Consider the following 14,659-nt stretch of genomic DNA (forward strand, 5'->3'; position numbering starts at 1 on the left):
TATCAGAGGAAGGAGGACCCATCCAACCTTACCGGTAGCCTTAAAAAAAAAACAAAAAAACAAACAAAACCAAAAACCAGTAAAAATATTGGTTTTTGTTTGTTTTGTAATAAAAAAAATATATGTCATATTTACCTACTGTGCCTAGTGGTTTTGCACAGAGCAGCCCTGATCCTCCTCTTCTCGGGTCCCTCACTGGCAATCCAGACCCCTCCCTCCTGCCTAGTGCCCCCATAGCAAGCAGCTTGCTATGGGGGCACCCAAGCAGGCTCACTCCAGAGCTGCTGCTCTGTGTGTCCATTCACACATGGAACGCAGCTTGGCCCAGCCCCTGCTCTCTCCTCATTAGCTCACTGGCTGCAATTGACAGCAGCCAATGGAGGAGGGAGAGACCCAGGACAGTCTAAACTCTTGTGTACAGCACTGGATCAAGATGGGGTTCAATTATTAGGGGGGCTACTGAACGCAGGTTTTTTACCTTCATGCATAGAATGAATGAAGGTAAAAAAACACCTTGAGCCTTTACAACCATTTTAAGTCAACAGATGGATCAAATCTCAGCTGGTTCAGTAGGGACCAGCCGAGATTCAATCAATCTATGGGCAGACTGGTTTTACTGAAGTCAATCCAATCCATCGACTGACCTCAGTACAACCAGTCTGTCAAGATTTTCTGCATGTAATTACGGCTGACTGCTATAGCTGCCAGCAGTAATCATTTTGTTCTGTTGGCAGGGAAGGCTCCCGGCTAACAGAACACAATAGCACTGCAGGAGGTATTACTCCATCAACACTGACAGGGCAAATCGACTGATTTTCTTTCCATGATGGAAGGTAAGAAAAATTGCATCATCTATGACTTGCTTTAGACAGAACCTACAAAGATGCACAAAGCACTACATGTATTTTGTCTCCTGGCAAATAGAACACAATAATAAAAATGGAAGTGGGATTTAAGGTTTTTAGCCAGACAGTGGAGTTTAGGTTCCATCTCATTCCTTAACTGCTCAGTATGAAGGTTCAATGCAACAATGGGAGCCTCAATACAAGTAATTGAGCTGTGAGGTCTCTTTACAGGAATTGTTAGCCAGCTAAACAAAAACTTGAATTGCTCCAGCTGTGTCCCCCATCCCCATTTCCCATCTTGTAGTCCTACCACCACCACCACCAAAACCTAAAAGCCAGGGAGCAAATGAGCTTGCCTGCCTCTGTCAAGACCTAACATTACAATATACAGTTGTGCTCAAAAGTTTGCATACCATTGGAGAATTGGTAATATACAGTATGCACCATTTTTAAAAAGAAACCATGAGTAAGCAGGAAAAAGACATTTCTTTTATTTATTATGGGATTCATATTCCACTGTAGGTCATAACAGAATGTCACAATCATAAAACAAAACATGGCAACAATTAAACAAATGAAATGCCCCTGTTCAGAATCTGCATACCCTTAGTTCTTAACACTGTGTATGACAGCATGCAGTCTTTTCTTATAGTGGTCTATGAGGCCTTGAATTCTTGCAGGTTGTATAGCTGCCCATTCATCTTGGTAAAATGCCTCCAAGCCATGTAAAGTCTTTGGTCATCTTGCATGAACCACATGTTTGAGATCTCCCCAGAGGGGCTTGAAGAAATGAAGGTCAGGGAGATTGATAGCCACTCCAGAACCTTCACCATTTTCTGCTGTAATCAGTAGGGAGTCAGCTTGGCCTTGTGCTTAAAGTCATTGTTGTGATGGAAAGTCCAAGAGCATCTCATGCGCAGCTTTTGTGCAGAAGAATACAAACTGCCTGCCAGTATTTTCTTATAACATGCTGCATTCATCTTGCTATCAATTTTCACAAAGATTCCCCATGTCTTTAGAGTTCACATACCTCTAAAACATCAGTGAGCCACCAGGCTTCATGATGGGGATGGCATTCTTGTCGCTATAGGCCTTGTTGACCCCTCTCCAAACATAGCGCTTATGGTTGTGACCATAAAGCTCTATTTTGGTCTCGTGACCCCAGATTACAGAGTGCCAGAAGCTGTGAGGAGTGTCAAAGTGTTGTCAGGCATATTGTAACCGGTCTTTGTGGTATTGACGCAGTAAAGGCTTCTTTCTGGCAACTCAAACATGCAGCTCATTTTTGTTCAAGTATTCTCCTTGAAACTACCACACCATATTTTTCCAGAGCAGCCTGCATTTCTCCAGAGGTTACCTGTGGATTTTTCTTTGCACCCCAAACAATTCTTCTGGCAGTTTTGGCTGCAATCTTTCTTCGTCTACCCGACATTGAATTGGTATCAAGAGATCCCAGAATTTTCCACTTCTTAAGTGACGGACAATGTTCACGAACTGAAGTTGCGCTTATACCCAGGATACTCCGTGTATGTGAATCCACAATACATGGTATATGTAGTGTGAGAAGGACTAGATCATTCACGTTTTTAGCTCAAACAGCTGCTATCAAGCAATTATTATGGATGTCATGCCAAATACAAGCCTCTGTTTGTGAGTGAAATCTTTTTGTTTTCATCAATGATTTAACAAAAGGTAACTGCACTGTAAGCTTGTGAGCGCTCTTTTCCTGTTGTATTAATAAGTGATTGAACAGTACTGTGATATATTCAAGGCTTTGGACAACTTTTTATATCCTTTTCCATCTTTATATAAAAGTTCCATTACCTTGTTACACAGGTCTTGACAGTTCTTTTCCGCTCCCCATGGCTCAATATCTAGTGCATCCGCGTGAGAGCCAACAAACTGACTATACAAAAGAAACTAATTGCAATTTAAAAAGCAACAGATGTGGAAAATTAACCATTTTTAATTGCCATTTTAACCTGTGTGTGTGTGTGTCACCTTGTGGGTCTGTACCAAGGCCAAACATTCCAGGGTATGTAAACTTTTGATCAGGGCCATTTGGGTTATTTCTGTTGTCATTATGATTAAAAAAAATGAGCCAAACAACTATGTGGTAATAAAATGGCTTCATATGATCATCATCCTTAAAGATTTTTGTGGTATGATCAGTCATATTTTCGCTATCAATGCCAAAATTTCACAATTTCTGCAGGGGTATGCAAACATTTGAGCACAACTGTAGAATATACCATTTGGGTGGCCTAATATAATAATTTCAGGATGGTTCCCCACTTAGATCTATCAAAGTTTTAGCTCACTAAAGTATGACATTTGCCAAAATTAAAAAATTCTCACATATACAATAGAAGCCTGAATTAAGCAAAGACCTGAAGTATAATATCGGTGCAAACATCTTTTGACTCACAAACTCCCAAAACCTATACGAAATACAGCTACATTGTAAACTGCACATGCACAAAAGGAGCCAATCGGATAGAACCAGACTATTAGAGAGTCAGTTTTGTGGCTTAACAAGTATATCTGCAGTTTCATTTTGATACGGAGACTTTAATTTTTCCAAAAAGGGTAAACTCCATCAACAGGAGTGGCATTACTGGCCACCAAGACTGTGGACTCTGATTTTGTTTCACCAAAAGTCCTCTAGCCACCATTGCAAAGAGCAGCACAGAGGAGGCTTTTTTGACCAGGTAATATCAGCTCAGTCCAATTTCAGGCAAGACTGTTCACTTAGAAGATGCTCACTTAAAAAAAGGAAAACCTCACATTTGTGAAGAAAACTATTGTAACACACAAACTGGCTACTTTACTATTAGATACACCTTGCTAGTGCCAAGAAAATACCCCCACACCATTACACCACAAGCCTGAACTGGTGTCACAAGGCAGGATGGATCCAATTCTGACTCTTGCATCTGAATATAGCAGCTGAAAAAATGTAATGCCCATTCTTCTGACATCAACAAGGCATTTTTCGTCAACACAACTGCTGTTCGCTGGATATTGTCTCTTTTTCAGACCATTCTCTGTAGGTCAGCAGTTTTTGAAATACTCAGACCAGCTCATCTGGCACCAACAACCATGCCAAGTTCAAAGTCACGTAAATCCCCTTTCTTCCCCATTCTGATGCTTGGTTTGAACTTCAGAAAGTCGTCTTCAGCACGGCTAGATGCCATGTGATTGGCCGATTAGCAGTTTGTGTTACCAAGCAATTGAACAGGTGAACCTAATAAAGTGGGCAGTGTATGTATATTAAATGCTACATATTCCTAGATTGTAAGCTCGAAAGAGCAGGGCCCTTGAACCCCTCGTGTTTTGTTACTGTATTGTCTCATGTTCTGTCCCCCACTATAATGTACAGCGCTGAGCAAACCTTTTAGCGCTATATAAATGTTGTAATAATAATATTATTATTATTATTATTATTATTAATAAAAAATAATAAGCCATTTGTAAAAAAAAAAAAAAATAAAAAATAAAAAAAAAAAATATAATAATAATAATAATAAAAATAATAATAATAATATCACTGTTCCTATTCAATCAGCAGCTGCTGTTATTTAAAAATTTTTTTGCTGCTGCTAGGTGTAAACATTATATATATATATATATATATATATATATATATATATATATATATATATATATATATATATATTTTTTTTTTTTTTTTTTAAATCACACAATTTTTTAAAAACAGAAAAAAAAACCCCAAAAAAAAAACACACAACAACAAACCCCTAGTAATCCTAGTTATGGGAAACAGAACACCTAACTGACAGTCATAAAAAACAGCTTTACACCGGGGTGGGGAAAAGGTTGATAGTATTATGTGAACTTACCCAACTTATGCTGGGCTAACAAAAAGTTTTTTTTTTTTTTAACAGCCCCAGTGGGTAAAAAGGGTAGTGGGGGCACCAACAACAGAGGGCCCAGCTATGCAGTCAACCAGTTATTTTTCCTTGAATAGGCAAAGGCATCTTGTAAAGCTCAACTCCTGGCAAACATCTACATACACAGAATAAATGGGTATTAAAAAGGAGTGATATTATCCAAAGGTTTTTTTTATATCTGTATACAGTCAGGTCCATAAATATTGGGACATTGACACAATTCTAACATTTTTGGCTCTATACACCACCACAATGGATTTGAAATTAAACTAACAAGATGTGCTTTAACTGCAGACTGTCAGCTTTCATTTGAGGGTATTTACATCCAAATCAGGTGAATGGTGTAGGAAATACAACAGTTTGCATATGTGCCTCCCACTTGTTAAGGGACCAAAAGTAATGGGACAATTGCCTTCTCAGCTGTTCCATGGCCAGGTGTGTGTTATTCCCTCATTATCCCAATTACAATGAGCAGATAAAAGGTCCAGAGTTCATTTCAAGTGTGCTATTTGCATTTGGAATCTGTTGCTGTCAACTCTCAAGATGAGATCCAAAGAGCTGTCACTATCAGTGAAGTAAGCCATCATTACTTCACAAAACAAACCCATCAGAGAGATAGCAAAAACATTAGGCGTGGCCAAAACAACTGTTTGGAACATTCTTAAAAAGAAAAAACGCACCAGTGAGCTCAGCAACACCAAAAGACCCGGAAGACCACGGAAAACAACTGTGGTGGATGACCAAAGAATTCTTTCCCTGGTGAAGAAAACATCCTTCACAACAGTTGGCCAGATCAAGAACACTCTCCAGGAGGTAGGTGTATGTATGTCAAAGTCAACAATCAAGAGAAGACTTCACCAGAGTGAATACAGAGGGTTCACCACAAGATGTAAACCATTGGTGAGCCTCAAAAATAGGAAGGCCAGATTAGAGTTTGCCAAACGACATCTAAAAAAGCCTTCACAGTTCTGGAACAACATCCTATGGACAGATGAGACCAAGATCAACTTGTACCAGAGTGATGGGAAGAGAAGAGTATGGAGAAGGAAAGGAACTGCTCATGATCCTAAGCATACCACCTCATTAGTGACGCATGGTGGTGGTATGGTCATTGCGTGGGCATGTATGGCTGCCAATGGAACTGGTTCTCTTGTATTTATTGATGATGTGACAGCTGACAAAAGCAGCAGGATGAATTCTGAAGTGTTTCGGGCAATATTATCTGCTCATATTCAGCCAAATGCTTCAGAACTCATTGGGCGCCGCTGCACAGTGCAGATGGACAATGACCCAAAGCATACTGCAAAAGCAATCAAAGAGTTTAAGGGAAAGAAGTGGAATGTTATGCAATGGCCAAGTCAATCACCTGACCTGAATCCGATTGAGCATGCATTTCACTTGCAAGAACAAGCAGGAACTGAAGACAGTTGCAGTAGAGGCCTGGCAGAGCATCACCAGGGATGAAACCCAGCGTCTGGTGATGTCTATGCGTTCCAGACTTCAGGCTGTAATTGACTGCAAATGATTTGCAACCAAGTATTAAAAAGTGAAAGTTTGATTTATGATTATTATTCTGTCCCATTACTTTTGGTCCCTTAACAAGTGGGAGGCACATATGCAAACTATTGTAATTCCTACACCGTTCACCTGATTTGGATGTAAATACCCTCAAATTAAAGATGACAGTCTGCAGTTAAAGCACATCTTCTTAATTTCATTTTACATCCATTGTGGTGGTGTATAGAGCCAAAAATGTTAGAATTGTGTCAATGTCCCAATATTTATGGACCTGACTGTATCTAGTCCTGAAATTTACAAAGCCCTGCAAGATGGCAAAGCCAAGCCCATGACACCATTATTACAAGTAAAGAATACAGTGGTGTCATCCATTTAATCCAAGCCTGTGACTGGACACTGAAGGAACAGCAGCAAACTGATAAGGTAATCTCTCTGCTCACTCCATACTCTCCTCCCATCATGATCATTGTCAGCAGATTTGCATGTAACATGCCTCTTTGGCTTCAAGTAATGCTCCTCCCTCTCCCAATCAATAGTAAGTGCTGCTATATGGAGGATGAAAAGGAGGCAAGATGTACTCAGGTACTTGCACTAGTTTCATTTCAAATATACATTTAAAAAAAAAAAAAAGGAGGGGGAAGAAGTTTGGGGTAAAGCAACACAAGAAAAAACAAAACCAAAAAAACACCCCATAAATATTAATCTTCATGCTTCAGAATTGGTCTGCAGCTGTCCCCCGATGGCTTTAAGCTCAAGAACTCAGCTCTTGGAGTGGAGGACAGTGACTGCCAGTCTTTGTCCATCAGCCACATGCTGAGAGCTGGAGTCAGTTTTCAGGCAATATGGCCAGGATCCTTCCAGAGCCAGCAGCGACTGACATCAGCGGACAGTGGGCTTTAGCTTATTCTGAGTCATAGGAGAACAAGAGAAGGTGCTTTCCTGTGACCCACAAGAGAAGTATGGCCAAAAGAGCTTTATAGACATACTTCTCTTTTACAGGGTTTATTAATAAGAAAAATGGAGCTGCATAAATGTAGGGTTTTATTAACCATTTCAATACCGGGCAAATTTTACACGTTTCAGCGCTCACACTTTGAATGACAATTGCGCGGTCATACAACATTGTACCTAGAGATGAGCGAATCGAAGTAGGTGAAGTGGAATTCGAGTCGAATATTGGAAAATTTTCGATTCGCGCCGAATCCGAAAAATAGCCTACTTCGGACGCGCGAATCGAAATTTTTCCTAAAATGGCGGCGGACATGTGCGGCGACGGAGCGGGGATGTCTGGGAAGGCGCGCAGACAAGGCGCGCTGACCCATAATGCATTCCTTAATGACATGTGATCGCATTAGCCAATCAGCAGCCAGGCAGCCAGCACTGTGTAATGGTCGAGCTATAAATAGCGGCCATTTTAGAATTCTTCATTTGCCTCCAGTCATTCAAGAGAGGCAGACCGCTCTGTATTAGGGACAGAGTTAGGGCCACAGAAACGTTACTTGGGGACAGAGAAACGTTACTCAGGGACACAGAATTGTTAATGAGGGCCACAGAATCGTTACTTAGGGCCAAAGAAACGCTAGTTAGGGCCACAGAATTGTTACTCAGGGACAGACACAGAATTGTTACGGAGGGCCACAGAATTGTTACGGAGGGACACAGAATTGTTACTCAGGGACACAGAACCGTTACTGAGGGCCACAGAATTGTTACTCAGGGCCACAGAATTGTTACTCAGGGACAGACACAGAATTGTTACTGAGGGCCACAGAACCGTTACTCAGGGACACAGAATTGTTACTTAGGGCCACAGAATTGTTACTCAGGGACAGACACAGAATTGTTACTCAGGGACAGACACAGAATTGTTACTCAGGGACAGACACAGAATTGTTACTCAGGGACAGACACAGAATTGTTACTGAGGGACACAGAAACGTTACTTAGGGCCACAGAAACGTTATTCAGGGACACAGAATTGTTACTGAGGGCCACAGAACTGTTACTGAGGGCCACAGAACTGTTACTGAGGGCCACAGAACTGTTACTGAGGGCCACAGAACTGTTACTGAGGGCCACAGAACTGTTACTGAGGGCCACAGAACTGTTACTGAGGGCCACAGAACTGTTACTGAGGGCCACAGAACTGTTACTGAGGGCCACAGAACTGTTACTGAGGGCCACAGAACTGTTACTTAGGGCCACAGAACTGTTACTTAGGGCCACAGAAACGTTACTCAGGGACACAGAATTGTTACTCAGGGACACAGAATCGTTGAATTAAAGAGTATGTCAGACAACATGCAGAGGAGTGGCAGAGGAGGCAATGTTTTAGGAGCGAGCAGACGTGGCAGCAGAGGAAGGGGTCGAGGCAGCACTATTCGCAGCCAGAGGCTAGTGCTCCCGGTGTCATCCAGTACAGTGAGGAAGAGCTAACAGAGGGCGGTCAGGAACGGGGGGAGACATCCGCCTCTTCAGCAGCCAGGCGAAGAAGTACTGGCGAGGAGAGTGGCTCGGTAGCCGGTGTAGAGACAGGTCTGTCTCCTGACCCACACGCAGCCGAGGGGGCTAGTAGTGAGGCGGAGACCCTAATTGATGATGAGGCTGATCGCACTTGGCAGCCTCGTCGTCATCAGGCTATTGCTTCCGCATCATCAGGAGAAGAGGGTGGCAGCTTGGCAGCGAGCAAAACAGTCGGTGGGTTGTCTCCATCGCCACACTCTGCCATGTGCCACTTTCAGGTCTCCTCACACACTGCTGGTCTGTTGAATTTTTTGACATAGGGTGCTGGCAGATTACGGGCCTCCCATAGCTGCTGCCAGGCCCCTAATCTGCCATGGGCCCCTATACCGCCTCCTCATGCTGCTGCCAGGTCCACAGTGTCTCATGCCATGTGCCACTTTCAGGTCTCCTCACACTGCTGGTGTGTTCCATTTTTTGTCATAGGGTGCTGGCAGATTACGGGCCTCCCATAGCTGCTGCCAGGCCCCTAATCTGCCATGGGCCCCTATACCGCCTCCTCATGCTGCTGCCAAGTCCAGAGTCTCTCATGGGTCCCTGTACGGCCTCCCATTGCTGCTGTCTCCATCGCCACACTCTGCCATGTGCCACTTTCAGGTCTCCTCACACACTGCTGTTGTGTTCAATTTTTTGACATAGGGTGCTGGCAGATTACGGGCCTCCCATAGCTGCTGCCAGGCCCCTAATCTGCCATGGGCCCCTATATACCGCCTCCTCATGCTGCTGCCAGGTCCAGAGTCTCTCATGGGTCCCTGTACGGCCTCCCATTGCTGCTGTCTCCATCGCCACACTCTGCCATGTGCCACTTTCAGGTCTCCTCACACACTGCTGGTGTGTTGAATTTTTTGACATAGGGTGCTGGCAGATTACGGGCCTCCCATAGCTGCTGCCAGGCCCCTAATCTGCCATGGGCCCCTATACCGCCTCCTCATGCTGCTGCCAGGTCCAGGCGAACGTAGTCACACAGGGGAGGAACTTCTCAGTGTAATGAACAGAGAAATCGACAGATGGCTGTATCCGCGCAAACTGAAAATCGGAACCATGTTGACCGACAACGGAAAGAACATGGTGTCTGCTCTGCGTCAAGTAAGGTTGTGCCATGCGCCATGCATGGCTCACGTGTTCAATCTGGTTGTCAAGCGGTTCCTAAAATCCACCATCCCACTGCAAGACATCCTTAAAATGTCACGTAAACTTTGCATGCATTTCAGCCATTCCTACACCGCAAAGCACACCCTCCTTGAGCTGCAGCGGCAGAACGGAATTCCACATCATCGCCTGATCTGCGACGTTGCAACAAGGTGGAATTCAACCCTACACATGTTAGACCGCCTTTACGAACAGCGAAAGGCCATCACCGATTTCCTGATGTTACAAGCGGATAAAGGTACTCCCCTGTGTAACTTCGATGTCAGCCATTGGCAGCTCATGCGTGACACCTGCCGCTTGCTCAAGCCCTTTGAGGAGGCCGCGCTATTCGTGAGTCGGCAGGACTATGGGATGAACGACGTCATTCCTCTGTTGCACGTCCTGGAACAAATGCTGTTAACAATGGCTGGTCAGGGTGCGGTAGACGTGGCGCACAGATCTCAACGCCACATGACCCCTGTGGGGGCAGGACAGGAAGAAGAGGAGGAGGTAGGGGAGGACATTTGTGCTCAGGAATTATTGAGTGAAATGGGTGGTTTTTCCACTCAGCGGACAGGAGTGGAGGAGCAGGAGCATCTGGTGGAGGAGGAGGAGGAGACAGAGGACCCAGACGCACCGTGGCAGTATGCTGTGGAGATGGAGGCAGGGAGTCCCTCGCATTCCTTGGCACAAATGGCCCATAGCATGCTCGCTTGCTTGCGTAGCGACAGCCGAATAATAACCATCAGACAGAGGGATGACTTTTGGCTGTCCACCTTGTTGGACCCTCGCTACCGTTCAAAAATGGTGGCCTTTTTCACACCTGCTGAGAGGGAGGCCAAAATAACGTACTATAAAAACCACCTATGTAGTCAGTTGGTCTCTGCCTTTCTGCGCCAACGTCCATCCTCAGACACTGTGGGCCCTGTGCGCTCGCGTTCCGCTGCCATGGCAGCAGGGGAGGGGTGGGGTGGTAGGAGCAGTGGCAGCTCCACCAGCAGCGGCTGCCTCAGTCTGCAGTCGATGATGAGTAGCTTTCTTCACCAGCGCAGTGAGGAAACTACTAACCAGCCGCAGCAGCAGCAGCATCAGGTGGACCTGGAGCAGGAGCTCAAACAACAGGCTTAGGCCTACTTGGACAGCACCCTGCCAACCAAGGTAGACAATCCCCTTGACTACTGGGCAACGAAACTTGACCTTTGGCCCCAACTAGCTGAATTTGCCCTTGAAAGGCTGTCATGCCCGGCCAGTAGCGTGGCATCGGAGCGCGTGTTTAGTGCGGCAGGAGGTATTGTAACTCCGCGGAGGACACGACTGTCCACCCAAAGTGTGGAGAGACTCACGTTTGTGAAAATGAATCAGGTGTGGATTAGTCTGGATTTCAAACCACCAGTTCCTGACACAACTGACTAAATCCGCCATGAATCATGCCCCAAACATGTGCCACTTTCAGGTCTCCTCACACTGCTGGTGTGTAGAATTTTTTGACATAGGGTGCTGGCAGATTACGGGCCTCCCATAGCTGCTGCCAGGCCCCTAATCTGCCATGGGCCCCTATACCGCCTCCTCATGCTGCTGCCAGGTCCACAGTGTCTCATGCCATGTGCCACTTTCAGGTCTCCTCACACACTGCTGGTGTGTTGAATTTTTTGACATAGGGTGCTGGCAGATTACGGGCCTCCCATTGCTACTGCCAGGCCCCTAATCTGCCATGGGCCCCTGTACCGCCTCCTCATGCTGCTGCCAGGTCCAGAGTCTCTCATGGGTCCCTGTACGGCCTCCCATTGCTGCTGTCTCCATCGCCACACTCTGCCATGTGCCACTTTCAGGTCTCCTCACACACTGCTGGTGTGTTGAATTTTTTGACATAGGGTGCTGGCAGATTACGGGCCTCCCATAGCTGCTGCCAGGCCCCTAATCTGCCATGGGCCCCTATACCGCCTCCTCCTGCTGCTGCCAGGTCCACAGTGTCTCATGCCATGTGCCACTTTCAGGTCTCCTCACACACTGCTGGTGTGTTGAATTTTTTGACATAGGGTGCTGGCAGATTACGGGCCTCCCATTGCTACTGCCAGGCCCCTAATCTGCCATGGGCCCCTGTACCGCCTCCTCATGCTGCTGCCAGGTCCAGAGTCTCTCATGGGTCCCTGTACGGCCTCCTATTGCTGCTGTCTCCATCGCCACACTCTGCCATGTGCCACTTTCAGGTCTCCTCACACACTGCTGGTGTGTTCCATTTTTTGTCATAGGGTGCTGACAGATTACGGGCCTCCCATTGCTGCTGCCAGGCCTGTAATCTGCCATGGGCCCCCGTACCGCCTGGTCACGCTGCTGCTGGGTCCACAGTGTGACATGGGTCCCTGTACCGCCTCCCATTGCTCCCACTCTGCCATGTGCCACTTTGAGGTCTCCTCACACTCCTGCTGGTTTCCATTTTGTCATAGGTTGCTGTATGGCCTCCCATTGCTGCTGCCTCCACCGCCACACTGTGGCTCCACACTCTGGTTTTGGCCCCGTGACTGGCCAAATGAGTGAAGTGTGCGGTGATTCTAAGATCGACGGCACTCATCTGCATGTCATACTGACTGACAGTATTATTTCTCTTCCCCAGCAGACTCCAAGGGCATTTAAATTAAAGGTACAGTGTTCTGCACTAATATTAAGTCTCTCTGAAGCCTAGAAACACCCTTTTTTAAGTTAAATTCACAGCGAATATATTCGACTCGAATCGAATATTGTCCACGAATTCGCCGAATCAGTCGAATCGAATTTTTGAATACTTCGCTCATCTCTAATTGTACCCAAACTAAAATGTTATCATTTTCTTCACACAACTAGAGCTTTCCTTTGGTGGTATTTAATCACCGCTGGGGTTTTTATTTTTTGCTAAATTAACAAAAAAAGACCAAAAATTTTGAAAATAAAATACGTTTTTCTTTGTTTCGGTTATAAAAGTTTACAAATAAATAATTGTTCATAAATTTAGGCCGAGATGTATTCTGCTACATGTCTTTGGTGACAATAACCCAAATTAGGATGTATTATTTAGTTTGTAGGAAAGTGATAGAGTTCACAAACTATGGTATAGATCAATCCTGAAGTACCGACAGCCAATCTAATTTCTTGAGGTCCAAGAATGTCAGAATAGTACAGATATCCCCAAATGACCCCTTTTTGCAGAGTAGACAGTCCGACGTACTTCATAAGAGGAATGGCGAGTTTTTTGAAGTTGTATTTGTCATAATTTTTCGGAAATTTAAAAAATTTACATTTTTTTTTTTTTTTTTTTTTTTTTTTTTTTACACACAATTTGCTTATAGCAAAGAATTACTTTGCTATAAGCAAGCATTTACCTGAATGAAATCGATTCATTCAGGTTTTTTTTTTTTTGTGCTTGTCATGTGATTAGCAGTGGCCAAATCACAGCTATGTGCATGTGACCTGCTGTGACCATTCACAGCTAGACACTAGTATACAATGGATGGCATGAATGAAGCCATCCATTGTATACAACTGTCATGTGACCTGCTGTGATTGGTCACAGCAGGTCACATGGTACCGGCAACGGGGGCCGGTACTCAGATCTGTCATGGGCCGTGTCCAAGGTACACGGCCGGTGACAGATCGCACCGCTGCACGGCTCTGCAACCGCGCGAACTGCGTATGTGCGGGAGGACGCCAAATGGCGTGCACCTGGAAAGCTAGAGCATTCTTGCGGCCGCCAAACAGCTATAGGCTGGGCGGCTAATGATTAATATCTGGAGTTCAGCTTTAAAACAAAAAAATATTTCTAATTACAAATATTTTCCGTGTATGTTGGGTAATAAATTTTAGTTTTGTAAACCCTTTCCTATCTGGCAAAATAGAATGCTATTTAAAATGCCAAAATGCTATACAAAAAGCACAAAATACAAGACATTTTCACACATAAAAAAAATAAATAAATAAACCTGAACAGCAATTGAGAGAAAGAGACTTATACCAGAGTTGCAGAGATGTACAAGAGGAAAGAACAAAAAAAAAAAAAAACAAACAAACACACCACACAAAAATATGTCACCTTTAAGGCACCACAAAGTTCCACAGTATCTGCATCGTCCACCACAGTTATACGGAAATTCGGGGTCTGCAGAAGTTCTTTAAATAAAAACCCATGTTCAAGCACTTTGCTCCCTGGATAAAAACAATGTACTGCATTAAAAAAAAAACATTCCGCAAAGTTTGTTTCACAAAACAGATGTCCATTAAATGCTTCTCAAATCTGAAACAATTTTTTTTTTTTTTTTTTTTAAGAAAACAAAATACTGTACTTGCTTTGTAAGAAGGCCAACTAAACTATTTACATTCATGGTTGGTGTGTACATGCCATCTAGGATTTCTCATCTACACATGGTGAGGGGCTCCACAGTTCAGAACTGATGTGGAAATAATAAACTTTGTTTAAGTTCTGTTGTGGGTCCTGGAGCCCAGAGGCTTTGTAGAGCTCTAGATGGGAATAAGTCTCCATTGCTAGTTCCACATCTTATCTGGTAGCCACATCTCAGTTTCAGCTGTTCAAAAGGCCTTTAACCACTTGCCTACTTTCACTTATACCCCCTTCCTGTCCAGGCCAATTTTCAGCTTTCAGCGCTGTCACACTTTGAATGATAATTGCACGGTTATCCAACACTGTAACCATATGAAAATTTTTTTTTTTTTTTTGAGACAGAGCTTTCTTTTGGTGGTATTTAATCA

At 44.4% G+C, this 14,659-nt stretch overlaps 1 protein-coding gene across 1 annotated transcript in view; it reads right to left on the reverse strand.

Annotated features, from left to right (window-relative positions):
• Positions 1–14,659, reverse strand: part of GPD1L (glycerol-3-phosphate dehydrogenase 1 like) — a 71,086-nt gene that overhangs the window by 24,216 nt on the left and 32,211 nt on the right. The window contains exon 5 of the mRNA XM_089690778.1: positions 13,986–14,098. Coding sequence (XP_089546904.1) covers positions 13,986–14,098 — 113 coding nt within the window. The remainder of the gene's footprint in view (positions 1–13,985; positions 14,099–14,659) is intronic.

This window comes from Staurois parvus, unplaced genomic scaffold, assembly GCF_062004578.1.
Source record: "Staurois parvus isolate SC_StPar_1 unplaced genomic scaffold, SC_StPar_1.0 ptg000021l, whole genome shotgun sequence".
Lineage (NCBI taxonomy): Eukaryota > Metazoa > Chordata > Amphibia > Anura > Ranidae > Staurois > Staurois parvus.